Source organism: Amblyomma maculatum, chromosome 5, assembly GCF_055883805.1.
Source record: "Amblyomma maculatum isolate TAMU_Amacu chromosome 5, ASM5588380v1, whole genome shotgun sequence".
NCBI classification, from domain to species: Eukaryota; Metazoa; Arthropoda; class Arachnida; order Ixodida; family Ixodidae; genus Amblyomma; species Amblyomma maculatum.
Window position 1 is genome coordinate 128,251,746 of NC_139348.1, and position 13,848 is coordinate 128,265,593.

Sequence of the window (13,848 nt, forward strand, 5' to 3'; positions counted from 1 at the left end):
ACATTTGCAGTTAATAATTATCAACCATGTCATCCATCTGCAGAAACCTGAAGTGAAGCTTCCACATAAACAGAGCAGCATAGCGTCTGCGTCTCCTGAAGAAATGGCAAAGGATTGGCACATCAGCGAACTTGGCAAGCCTCGAAATGTTCAGAAAGAAGTTCGCGGCCGAGTGCCCAGCACTGAAAGTTACTATTCAATCTTCAGCGCACGAAATATGAGGCTTTAAGGAAAGAAAACTGAAAAAATAGCGCCGAGCCAGAAGGATCCCTGGAGGCCGCGATTGATGCGCGCTACAATCATTACAATCTCTCAGCACTGGTATTATATATTGAGCGATGCCCAAGCAAGCAAGTTATTTTCAGGGCATTTAGTTTCAACAATTACTCAGCAGCGGAGTGCTCATATTCTTTCCAGATTGTAGAGTGAGTTGGGATTTATAAGCAGAGTTGCCGATAATCTTCATTTCTAGAAAGACGTGTCTTATATTGCTAGATAAAGAACTTTTCAGAGGCATTGTAATTTTTTGTTTATTTTGTTTTTGCATTTTACAATATTGCTGCGTTTGAAGACTGAGTCCGTATAGTTAATCAATACACCTGATTTCTCGCCCCTGTAGTTCGGCAATTTATAGCATTGCGTAGTTTCCGCTCCTGCAGAAAAAGCCTTGCGATCTAAATAAACTAGTTAGAGACGCTAGTAGTAAACTTGGGGTAGAATATTTTGATTGCTTGCAAATTCAGTACAAAAGAACCGAATCGAAATAGTCTACTTGGACTTGCTTCATTGAAAAATGACAAACGAGGCATTTCTGAGTGGAAAAGTGCTTACCTTTGTCGTGCTGCGTTCTTTTGCAGTGTACGGTAAATCAAAAATTTATTTGAAGATGGTTTTAAGGACTCTGAGCAGTCTATTGGCATTTCTATTGGAGGGTACAAAGCAGCTGACATTACGGAGAGTGCGTAGGAGTTCTTAAGTACCTAGACGAAACACAAATGGTACTTTTTGAGAAATCCTGAAAAATATTGAGGAATTCGAATTTTCACGCAAAATAAGAACAGGTGTATGGACGGACGCAGATGGACAACACACCTGCCACTACTACAAGAATGATAAAATTGTCGACATTGTTATTAGAGGACCTTATCTGATTTTATTTTAGGCGACACACTACCGCTTTATCTCTAGTTAAGTTCAGCGAACAACAATATTTACTCTCAAAGTGCTTCAAACACACCAGCAAGCACTTCAGGCCATTCGCGTTATAAGCGATCGTGAGAAGACTTGTAGCATCAGCAAAGCATCACATGTTTATATTAAGCGGCGTGCGCGTTCGGTCTCAGGCACTACTCGTAGAGCCTTCATATATGACATTTTAATGTATGGCCTCGGTTTGAAGCTGCCGCCACACCACTCAGCACGAGATGAGTCACATTTTGTTGAAATAATCATCATCCTCAGCCTGACAATACCCACTGCAGGGCGAAGGCCTCTCTAATATTTCACCCATTAACCAGGTCCTGGGCTAGCTGCATCCAATTGACTCCTGTGAACTTAACCTCATCCGCCTTCCTAACTTTATGCCGCCCCTTGCTACGCTTGTCAACTCTTGGAATCCAGTTTGTTACCTTCCATCCGTTATCCTCTCTTCGCACTACATGTCCTGCCCATACCCATTCCTTCTGCTTGATTTGCATAAACTGTCAGTTACTGGAGTTATTTCTCTCACCCACTCTGCTTTCGTCCTATCTGTTACCCCTACCATCTCCTACGCCTATCTCCTACCCCTACAATTTTTCGTTCAAGATCCCTTGGTGAGGAAATGTATTTGGGCGTGTGTGTGCGTGTGTGTGCGCACACGCACACACACGCGCACGCGCACATACAAGCGCGCGCACCCACCCACACACACGCACACACAAACATGAGGTTTTCTTTCTTCGTGATTTAAATTTTTGTTTTTAGGTTTATTCTCTTTAAATCATTTCTATTGTTTATTTATTTTCTTTATTTTTCATTTTATTTATTATTTTACATTTGAATACACAACTACTCAGCATCAGCAAAAATTGACTTTCCATTCTGAGCAGTTTGACACTTTTGAACACCTTCTTCTATTACTTCAAATAATCAATTACACAGAAGACAACTTCGGTTCGTCAGAGTTTAGCAAGAGCAGTCACAGAGCGTCAGACCGACCCGGAAAGCCAACCGGCATCCACTGATAAGTTTCGCTTTCTTTTCCGAACCGACGGTGATGCGCAAAGCAAGCAAACAAACTCGCGATTGTCTCTCATAGGCTTCCAAGTAAATAGCAAAGGCACAAACAGAAAAAAATTATCCACGTTATAAAACTTTGGATCCTGTATCTGGATAGTGATGACGCTACGCGGATCAACAACTGGCAGAGCAGTTTGTAACTGCACTCAGCAGCCCGTCCGGTGGGCCCCGCCATGCCTCGGCTGTCAAAATACGCATCTAGGCGTCGCTGACAAGCACCGCAAGGGATAGAGGAGAGGTCCCTCGACCAGCTGGTGTCTTCTCTTGACATAGAAATGGCGGTTCAAGCACAGCACATTAGGTTACAATGTGACAAGCGCGAAGAGAACGGCGGGCACTGATGGACGGACATGGAGCTGAAGGATGAAGCGATCAATATATGGCCACCAGCGCTTACTCAGCGCACCGCTGAGAGTTGCCAGACTTACTTTTGTAAACTCTCGATAACCTTTACTCTTTGATATTTTAAAAAGGCAAGAAACTGGTCAAAGAAATAATGAAATTCAGAATATTCCCAATTGGTTGTCGGTAGACCCCAGAGAGAACCATTTCGCAAATCATTACCATTAATATTTGATAGTCATATTAGGAAACACAATACTGCGGCCGTTTTTCGATGGAGGCGAAAAGCAAGACGTCTGTGTGCGGCACGATGTCAGTGCACGTTAAAGAACCCCAGGTGGACGAACTTTCAGAAGTCCTCCACTACTGCGTCTCTCATAGCCTGAGTCGCTTTGGGGCGTTAAACACCACAGACCAAACAATATTGTGCAAGAGTGCCACATTTTAGGTCCTCCTGGACGCTCAACGGCATTCCGCCACCACGACGACGCTGCGGTTTATAAAGCTGCTATTGCATGGCTAAATGAACGTATGATAATCAGTCAGCCAAGTTTTAGTGAACATAATAACGTCGCTGCTGAAGTGAAATGAAGATAACAATACCTGTATTTCAGAAAGTTTTTTAGTCTACGCATATTGACATGAAAAGATTTAAGAAATGCGTGATATTTGGAACCAAAAACGTCTTTCAATTGCTCAGGAAGGAGGCAGAAGAAATTACAGTTTCTTCGCGATTAATAACCGCACATCAAGACAGTGTTGGCTTAGGTCACTATCTTGTCGAGATCGTGCTTGTCTTTGATTAGATAGGCGGTTCGCCGCATTTCTTCCTCCCGTAAACGTTACTTGTACCAATTATTGTACTTTTGTACCTGACACAGTGTTCCGCCAACCTCTATAAAATCCCCGTTGGGGTTGACAGTATGCCGAAATAAAGCATAAATTATTCCATGTCTGTACCTTGCTAAACGAAATCCATGATCCTAAGCCAACAACTTTGCATCCTGCAACAGCTGCCGCATCCGCTTTGTCAGATTCTTATTCAGTTAAATTCTGTGCTTTTGATCTGTTAGAAATTTGTTCCTGTTTTAAGCCACTTATCGCACGTGTGTATTGAATTTAAATCCATAGCCGCCAGTCTGTGCAAGGCATTACTTCATGTTGGGTACCGCGGTAGCGTCATCTTTTCTGCTAACTCATTCAACTTTCATAGCAAGTTCTCGCCGGTACAACTTTAAACTCCGTGGATTTCTAGGTTCAGTGATCGGCTGTGCTGTTCTATAGCGTTCAAGTCCTCTTTTAGCTGACGCACCTCTGCCTGGTGACCCCCTTCCACTCTATTGAGGCGCTTTTACAAGCTCTAGATTTTTTGGTCTTGTTTGCAGACACGCGCTTATAGTTTATATTTCGATGACACATTTCTTCCGATGCCTCGATATCAGCAACGGTGGATTTCAGGCCCAATGGTTCTTTGTTAAGGAACAATTAGGAGCATCAACTCTTTCATCCTGGTACTTTTTGAACCAAAAGCTACATTGGCCAGGAACGAGGAGTTTCGCGTGGCGGGGGGAACGCAGCCGTTGCCTAGCAACCGCAGCAGCTGGCGGACGCCGCGTGCTCGCCACGCCGTCTGGCCATCAAGAAGCAACCAGAAGGTCTATCATCTTTAATGCAACAACAATATAGCTAGACATGGTGATTTGTGTATCTTAATTCTCCTTCTCTAGCGTAAGGATGACAGTAGTGGTGATGATAGGCTAGTCAGTGGCGAATTTTGGATGAATATGTACTAAGCGTTAGACGGGATTGCATTGGACTAGATTAGATTGGACTGGATTGGATTGTACTCAATTCGACTGGTTTGGATTGGACAGGTTGGATTGATTTGGAGAGGATTCGTTGGATAGTCTTTAAATGAAATGAACTCTACTTGCTTCGACTGGATTTATTAGACTGAATGGCTTTGGATTGGATTAGATTACGCGGAACTGGGTGGGATGAGATTAGATTGGAGAGAAGTAGGCAGCCCTGCGCCAGACACACACGCTTTCACTACGCATATCTTGGCCAAGGTGACTTAAGCCACGCCCAATTTTCTTCTTCAGGCATTTGCCACGACTTCTTGTATGAACGACAGAATAGTCATTATAGTTTTTACGAGCAGCGTCTCACCTCGTGCGAAAAACCAGTTTCTGAATTCCTGAATACGCGTCAACATGAAACCTTAAGAACCACTCAGTGCAGACAACTGATGTGTCATCGGAATCATATGGTTTGTCGCATTTCAAGAATTTCACTTATATTTTACAAGCAGAAGGAGAATGAAATCATGTATCTGCAACAGCGACCTGGAAGCAGCGGAAGCAAAGACAGATGAATTATACACTCCTGCAAATAGCGCAAGTTTAATGATGTGTCCTCGCGCCTTCGCCGCTGCTAAAGTGAAGATGCCGGGGTGTGAGTGACAATCAGCTGCCGATATCAATACTGCCTGGGCTTTGCATCGTTGGCGCGAAATGTGGGTGCAAGAGCCCAAGAAAGTTTCCGTAGAAAGGCTTGACTGGTCCTGGTCGGAATGTAGGCTGAACCCAACGGCTTTCGTTGAGGCTGCTCCGGGCATCAAGGAGTGGCAGTTGGGCCAGCCGCGGGGAAACACTCGGACACTGCAGAGAACAGCAGTTCATTGTTGCGTCCTCCCTTTAGCTGCAGCTGCCAAAGTGACCAATCTGAGGGATGTGTCACATTCAGCGGTAGTTATCAATGTTTCCTGTGCTTTGCATTGCTGCTGCGAAGTTCGGCCGGCAGGTCACAATACATTGTCCACAGAAAGGCCGGACTGGTCCTGATAGAAATGTGGCTGAATCCAACGGCTTTCTTTGAGACTGTTTTCGGGCACCCATGTGCAGCGTTGGCCCAGACGCGGGGAATTCCTCGGCCATTGCACAGAGCAAAAGATGATTGCTATGCCCTCGCGTCGTCCCCACTGCTGCCCTAGTCCTTTCTCCCCCCCAAAAAAAATAATGCTTTCGAAATAACCGGGTGCGCGTTTCGGACCTGAGCTGTGCAAGGTGCTCCGAAAAATGTTTTTGAGTGGGACTTTATTGACTGGTGCTTTCGCGGTAAGCTTTGTCCTCGTGATACGAATTTCTCTTTTACATTTTCAATATATAAAGCGCCCAACAATTTAAGCCATAGCAGAAATGTGAGTAAACAGCTATTCTCGCCCAAATCGGCATCCTCACATTTGGTTCATAAAACAGTAAATTCCACAGAGTCCTCTAGCGGTGTGGTAAAGAAAAGGTCAGAAATTCTACTCACATCTACAATGTTGCTGTAGTTGCTTCTCAGCCGGTCATCAATACCGAAAATGTTGGCAGCCAGAACACCTGCAAACGTTGATAAAGATGGCGGATACCATTGGATAGGGGCTGTCAACAAAAATAAAAACAAAAAATTAAACGAACACTTAAGTTGTCGCCTTTAATCCGTATTAATGATCTTCGTGGCCTCGGGATACAATTATTGCAAGGGTCCCGCAGGGCAGTTTTAATATCGCTCTCCTCTGTGAAAGGAGACTCCCGACTTGGCGGCTTCTGCCAAACGTAATGTCAGGCAACCCTACGTCCAGGTAGTTCCCAGCTATGACAAATGCCGGCTGCTGCTTCCACGGCAATGCTCTTTATCTTTCTCTCACAATGCCAACCCCGACAGAATGCTGCCGATGGGGCCCGCCGACACAGGATTTCCGGTTAAACAGACCTTTGACGGTATGTCGTTAAACACAGAGTACGTAAGCTCAATGTTTATCGAGTGATGGCAGAGAATATTGGCTGGGGAGATTATAAGCAACGAAAATTGTAATGTCTGATACATTATCTGCACTTTTGAATCTGTGGCAAAAAAAAAAATACGGCTGCGCCATTTCGGCTTCTTTTAACCTGTAATTGTTTCTGGCTTTCAATGAGTTCCATAGAACAGCCGCATATTCCAGACAACGCCCTAAATCTTACTACGCTGTCAGTTTTACGTGTTTTGGGCTTCATCAGAGATTTCCTCAAAATATATCGTTGTAAGCATCCCAATTTACGTTATTACTTATGCCGAAGCCAGGATACTTCACACATCCGTATTTTCGTTGTTTTTTACTCAAGCTATACTATACAGTATAGATGTATAGAAATTTAGGTGATGGTTTTCTGTGCAATGACGATTTGCAGATTGCACCCGTTGCTCACAAAAGGAAGGTTTTGTCCCATGCGCTGCTGCAGGGCCAGGAGTGCCCACTTTTTCGCCATGTTATTGTCGGTCAGCTTCAAATATAGTTTGATCGCACAAAAACCATCTGATGCTGTCCAGGTTATTTAGTAACCAAAGTGCCAGCCGCGATGTCTTGGACGCGCTGGAGACATCAGGATGGTTTTTATGTAACCCATTTTAGCGTATGACGAAGATTCGCTTTCAGGGGGCGCACAAAGCCTTTAAATCAAAACTGCCGATATGTCCTCCTGAGTGATGCAAGGGCTACAGGGAGCAAAGGCTGGTGAATTATCGAAAGTGGATTACCGCCGAACCTGGTCCTCACTTTCTCCTCTTAAGATAGCCGCGTTTTCCAGCCGCATGAACACCTGATCACCTCTGGGCGATAAAAATAGCTTCGTAAAAAGAGGCACATCATGCAGGGATGATAACAAAGCGAATGCTATTTCAAGAATACACCATAGATTACCAGAAAACCTTACAGTTGGCTACGGCTTCAAAATATTTAGTGCATAATATTAAGATCTGTTCCCTGAAATGACGTTCAAACGATTTTGATGTTGTAGGACTCTGGGATTGATAATTAACCAAGGTGGCGAACGTCCTCGATTTAACAGCCTCCTCGAGCTACATGGCTCGTTTGCCTAACAGACGCTAGAAAGACAGCTTCTAGCTATGTGACTTATGAACAGCATTTCGAGGGAAATATTAATACAAATGCATTTTGAAAGAACCTGACTTGAAATGTATTCCTCGTTATGGTGCAATCATAAGCTATGAACATCGGCAAGAACTAAGATACGATCGTGAGCTCATTGGTATTATCCAATTTGCAGCCGCTCACTCATTTATAGCAATATGCCAGTTGTCAACGACATGGTTTTAAGCAGTAACAAAGGCGCTTGTGCACTTTTTCGAAATACACCTTTAGATTTGGTGGCCTACGGTGGAACTGTGTGGTAGTCAGCTTTTCTTCTTAGGAGTGGCCTACGTTGAGGACCAGGGACTGGATCGCATTGTTCAAGTGCGAGGTAGAATTTTATCAACTCTAACCAAATAGAAAAAAAGCGTTTAACTCAGCTACCCCTTGGAGCCGGGAAGAATAAACTGGCTAGCACTAGCAAACAGTCGCCCTGACATACTCGTGGTTTATAATTATCACTGTCGCTTCTTTACCTACAACAATATATAATGAATATGCATAGATATGTACAATCGGAATAAGTGGTAATTAGGTTTTCCCACTTGTGGCTGGTGCTAGCGGAACTGACCTGTGAAAATTGTCAACACGCTCATACTAGCAAATAATACCGTCTATGACAATTTTGGAGATTTTGATCAATGGATTTGTTGCAACGCATGGCCGTGGGATGTCCAAAGCGCCCAAAACAGGCATTTTCTATTTGACATTCGCAGGTGATCTGCTGTTATTGCTGATTGGGTGTAACTTCAAGTCTATTTCATCGAATTTTCCCACGAATTAGGTAATTAGGAGCCATGTATGAATGCAGAAGCTACGGGACTCACAGTAATTGGTCCATTTTCCTTCCAAGACCTCTCGTTACTTTTATCGAAAAATTTGATACTATCGCATTGCCGTGCCATAATCTTTACTCAGGATTTGTTACATCTGCTTGCATATTGTTTTCATTTGTATTTTTATGAATTTTTCTCATTGGTTCTGTCTTTTATGTATACTAATAGTTGGGGCTAATTTCAATTGTAGACTTATGAGGTTGAGCTTATAATGCATATTTTTCCAAGTAATGATCCCAACGTAATCTCAACCTAGTCTACCTGGTCTGCTGAAATGTTGAGTATAAACCATGCTGTTTATAAAATACCCTCAGCTTTTAGAGGAATCGAGATCGGCAGCTGTAACAAATATTGAAGATAGCATCTCGAGCCTGCCGAAAATTGCTGTCTGCTTTATATACTCGACCTTTTTGGAAATTTTTTTCCGAAATTTAATCCTTGCTTAGCCTTCAGGACCGGCAAATGTTATTCGCGTGCTGGGCTAAGCAACTGCAGCCCAGCTCAACGCAAGCACATCTCTAAATATAATGGAGTACCCACGCGATGATTTGAGGGCCTTTTCCATTAATTTTGGTAATGAACGTTTATAGACAATCTGTTATTCACCAATTACGGCATGATGTGTGTATGCCATCTGTAAAACCGTATGAGGAGCTGAACATCAGGTTTCAATCTTAATCTATACAATATAGACAAGAACTCAACGCCAAAGGGGAGATGCTTCCCTAATTGAGTCAGTTTTCGTCAAACTAAAAGTATATGAGAAAAGTACATATTCATTAACAGTTAGAAAGATAATGCTTCAATAGGGACGCAGCAATCTCATCCTGGACATATGCAGGAACAGTACGCCAACCCGAAGCTCTCTTCTGTCACTTCCGCAAGCTTTTACTGACTTTGGTCTGTTGTGACGTAAGGGAAGGGCCGTGCACGTCTGCTCAAACTACTAGGGGTCAAAATGTAATATTTCGCTGAAAACGGTTAGGTTAGACAAGGTAACCAGTAGCGTCGAGTAGAAATTTGATCAGGTAGAGTAATAGTAGTGAAACAAAGACAAGGCTTCCGCAACAACGTTTGGTCGCGAAGCATGATTGATGTTATGCAGATATTAATGAAAACAACTCGCGAAGAAATGCTCACGACGGTAATTTGCCTCATTTGCTTATAGATTCATGCATTCCTCCAAATACATTGGGTAAATTCAGAGCTAGTTTTACAAAAGATTTGTCTAGGCGATAAGCTGTCGCCAAATGAGTTCCTTACTATTGAACTACTGCTGGCTATTCTAAAATTATTAGATTATTGGCACATTGCTGCCATTACAGACAGCAGATTTTTACTCCTAAACTGAAATAAGAAACATGATTGTTAATAGCTGTACGATTGCAGTCCAGTGTCTTACCTAAAGATCGGATTTAGTAATTCTGAAATATCCTTGTTGGTTTTCGTACGCGCGACCAGTGTACTTTCAGCAGCACTGAAAAGCGATTAGCAACAAATTGGTTCATGAATTGGTTCAAGTCAGTGAATTCAAAGAGTGCTCGCGTCGACTGTACTGCGAAGTTGCTTTCTTAATTTGTAGTTTGCTACACTTTTGTCCGCAGACTAAAGACCACGAGCCAGCGGACATAACGATTAATCCGTAAAACGCAATGACAGAACTTATCATGTTAGCTCACAGAAATGTTATAGCTTCATGCGTACAGGACTGTACATGGAAGGGGCGGACTAAACCGATACGTTCTCAGAAACTTGTTTGGGTAATAACAAACACTAAATTTTAAATGATGCATTCCATTTTATGTTCGATTGGTTAGTTGCGTTCTTTGAAATATCTGTAGTACATCCGAGTGAACCTAATTGCCAAAACCGAAGTCTAAATTGTAATGTAATTCTTGGAAGGGATAATTTCCAGTTCTGAAGCGAACCCAATACCCGAGGCATATTGCGGTATATAGAACACCTGGATAGGATTTTTCCAGTTCCTTTTTGAACAAGAAAATCTTTGTGTGTAAATTACACTTCATTTATGAAGAGAGAGCGTATATGATGGCACAGCTAGTGTGTATACAGATACCAACTACAACAGATATATTAGTGCCATCTGCATGAATTCAAAGCAATCGTGCTGTCACTTACATTCTACACTGAAGAGTCCAATGGCGGTAATAAAATATGTGGCAGCGTTCATTTTTATTTTGCTTTCAAACTCTCAAACCTAGAAGAGAAAAAGAATCACTATGCAAAAATGTTAGCGGCACATGAAAATACCTGATTTAAGCCATAGCATTTGTGGATTTCTTGAAGGGAGCAAATAAATGTTTGGAGACAATCATCTCTGCGTAATGGTTCTCTTGTACAAGAGAAGAAGAAAAAGTGTAAATTGCAAATTATGTGTCCTGCTTTTGGTGCTTTATTTCCAATATTTACAACTTTATAATCGGAGCTGGAAATAATTGTCTCTACAGCCTAAATTTTACATTCTGGTTGGGTGTTCATATCTTGGTATAGAGGGGTGTGAGTGTGAGCGCTTCTGAAAGAGGAATTAATAACACTTGCATCAAACAGTCACTAAAAAGCGCACGCATTAATAGGAGTAACCTATTTTAAACCCTTTATAAAATGAATTGCCTATCCCTTCCAGTTTTTGGCAATTACCATCGTTATCTTCATATTTTCGTCCTCTGTCTCCACCACATAGTTCATGTTCTAGGCCACCTTCTGATTCACTTTCCAGTCCTGGCACATAAACGAACAAATCCTTAAAGATTTGTTAAAATGGGGATTTATAGAATGTAATTAGAGGCCGAGATCTGTCTATCTATGACGCAGAGCTTCGCCTCTGTTTATGCGCCCCTTGTGACGGCTATGGTCAAATGACCAACGAAACGACCGACATCTTACATCTATATGCCGCTGAATTTGTGCGAATTAAAGACAACCACATGGCTCTTACATGCTATGACCTTAAACATCAAGTTCACTGTGCTTGAATTTTGATATTGCATTTCATGTTTAAAAGATGTCGCAGTTGATTCACAGATCGTGAATGGCATGATCCCACTATTTTTTTTTTCAAAACATTCTTTACATCTTTTCTACTTCCGGAATATACTTTTCTAAATGTTTGCTGAATATAACAACCTAATAGATCCTTTCCTTTTATTTAGTTCCTTACTTTACTGATCCATCTAGTGTTTAGTTTCAGGCTTCAAAGAACAATTTGCGTTCACAGTTTGTGAGCCAAAAAGTTGGAAAACTCATTCCTCGTGTAAGAAAACATGATGGCTTGAATATTACGCAGCCGAATTCGTCGTTCTTTTTAGATCTGTGTAGCTGTGTGGTTTCAACTTGAACATTGTTCCTGGTTCTTAGTTTAGGAATTCCATCTCTCCTGAATTTATTGTCTTATGTAGCTGTACTTTAAATATTTGTAAGTGCAGCTAAAATCCGGCACTTATTATGCAACAGTAACAAAAATATAGTACCGACCATCTCTGAAATTTCGCATATACCCAGTTTACGTAAATATATGCACCAGAATATATTTCTTACCTTTCCGATGAAAAGAAAGCTTCTGTCACGAAATTTATTATTATTTAGATATTTCTGGAGCCGATGCTTTTAGAATTAAACGCTGGAGGTGAGGATAAGGACATTCAACAGAAAGGCTGCCAAATATTACCTGAGTATCAGCGATGGTTAAAAATGGAGCCGGAGCAGAGCCTCTCCGGTAGATGCCGGACAATTCTATATACTAGTGCTAGAGACAGACGCATTTTTATAGTTAAATATTCTGCCATCGTACTAATTAATTTCAGTGCAATGCATAAAAGCTGCGTGTCACCACGAATGTGCTTCTTGTAAACGGTCATCGCATTTGTGCATATCATGGCCTTGTTCCTAAGCCAAATGCCGCGGATTCCAGCGCTTGCAAACCCGAGTGACAGATATCGTGCATTGTTGAAGATGGAATGCGCACAAGAAACACATTAACCTTTCAGAATAAAGAATGATGGACTGAGTTGAGGTCCACTTCTGAATCGATCTTTTCTGACTGCCCTTCACAAATCCACCCAGTAAAACGCAATCACTCGGCGTTCTTTGGGGTGAAGTTGCTAACGGCGTCAGCCAACTTTTATAGCGCATTTCACTGCAGTCTTGATGTAGGAAACATGAACCAATGCTAAATATTTATTAGAACAAAAAACTTAAACATACACAAAACAGAAGCACGAAACTATTCTGGGATCACATTCGGTGCGTTGCCTGTGTTAGGTGATTCTTAATTTTGATTAGCGGATATAGTGAAAATATGTGGTTTCGCTTAATAAAAAAGGAAGCCGGGAATAAGCAGTCTCTAAAAGGATGACTAGGCTATATTCTGAACAGCTATGAAAGATTTGCTGTAATATTCCTGGCGTTAGTCTGGGAGCTGTAAAATGGGACACGCTGACATCTGTGTGCAATGCGATATCGGAGAAGTACTTTTCATGGCATCTGGGCATCGCATGTAGGCCAACTTGGCTGCTTCATCATTGACCCAATACAGGAGCATGAAAATATGTAAAATAACGGCAAATCCTCGCACCCTGGGCTCAATGTTTTTTGCTGTGTCATTACGCTTCCTAGAACAAAAATATCTAGAGGCAGTTAAAATTAGTTGGAATGGCCATTTACAAACATACACATTAAAACCCTATGGTGGAACGAACTTCACTGACCTAGCGACTAGAAGCGAGTGCAAAAAGATATTCCCGCTTCTGCAGGCCGTGAACAAAGGCGCGTTGTATTCAGTGGTATTGAGTTCGCGCTTTAATAGCAGCCAATACACTTGTATTCAGCAGTGGAGCGGCTGTTTTCAATGCTCGAGACAAATTCGAAAATATTGGGACTATCGTAAGTGCTAGATCTAAAGCGATGCTTCCCACTAGGTTAGTTCGCTTGCGTATGCGAATGTCCATGGTGCATATGGAACTGCTCAAGGTCATTGTCTGAGACCAGTGATGATCTGGCGATGTCAAAAATGGCAGTGGCTGCCTTTATCAGCCCACTGCATTAGCTCTGCCAACAAGTTGAAGTAATGGAACCATGTGAACTTTCTTGTTCCACAAAATATTACGACGAGATTTCAATCTAACTTGGGTCGAGTTGACGAACGAAAATGCGTGGTCGTCAAGGAGGAATGCGAAACCTTCCGAGTAATTGTATGTGTGAGTATCAAGCAATGATTTAGCAACAACATTTCTTGTCTGTAACAGTTCATCATTATTCTCATCAGCAAGTGTGCCGGGAATTTCTGCTGAGCAAGAACACTCGGCGCTGCCATTCAAGGCATCGCTAAATCACTGGTCTCAGACAATGACCGAGAATGGCTGCATTTGAGCCTTGAAATCCCCCCCCCCCCCCCCCCCCCACAGGCTGATTATGATA

At 42.3% G+C, this 13,848-nt stretch overlaps 1 protein-coding gene across 1 annotated transcript in view; it reads right to left on the reverse strand.

Annotated features, from left to right (window-relative positions):
• LOC146189518 (uncharacterized) overlaps positions 1-12,180 on the reverse strand; it is a 110,458-nt gene extending 98,278 nt beyond the window's left edge. Inside the window, exons 1-4 of the mRNA XM_084605291.1 lie at positions 12,101-12,180; positions 10,555-10,633; positions 5,941-6,008; positions 832-980 (exon numbers count right to left, since the gene is read on the reverse strand). Coding sequence (XP_084461417.1) covers positions 832-980; positions 5,941-6,008; positions 10,555-10,606 — 269 coding nt within the window. The 5' untranslated portion in view covers positions 10,607-10,633; positions 12,101-12,180. The remainder of the gene's footprint in view (positions 1-831; positions 981-5,940; positions 6,009-10,554; positions 10,634-12,100) is intronic.
• Positions 12,181-13,848: the final 1,668 nt, after the last annotated feature.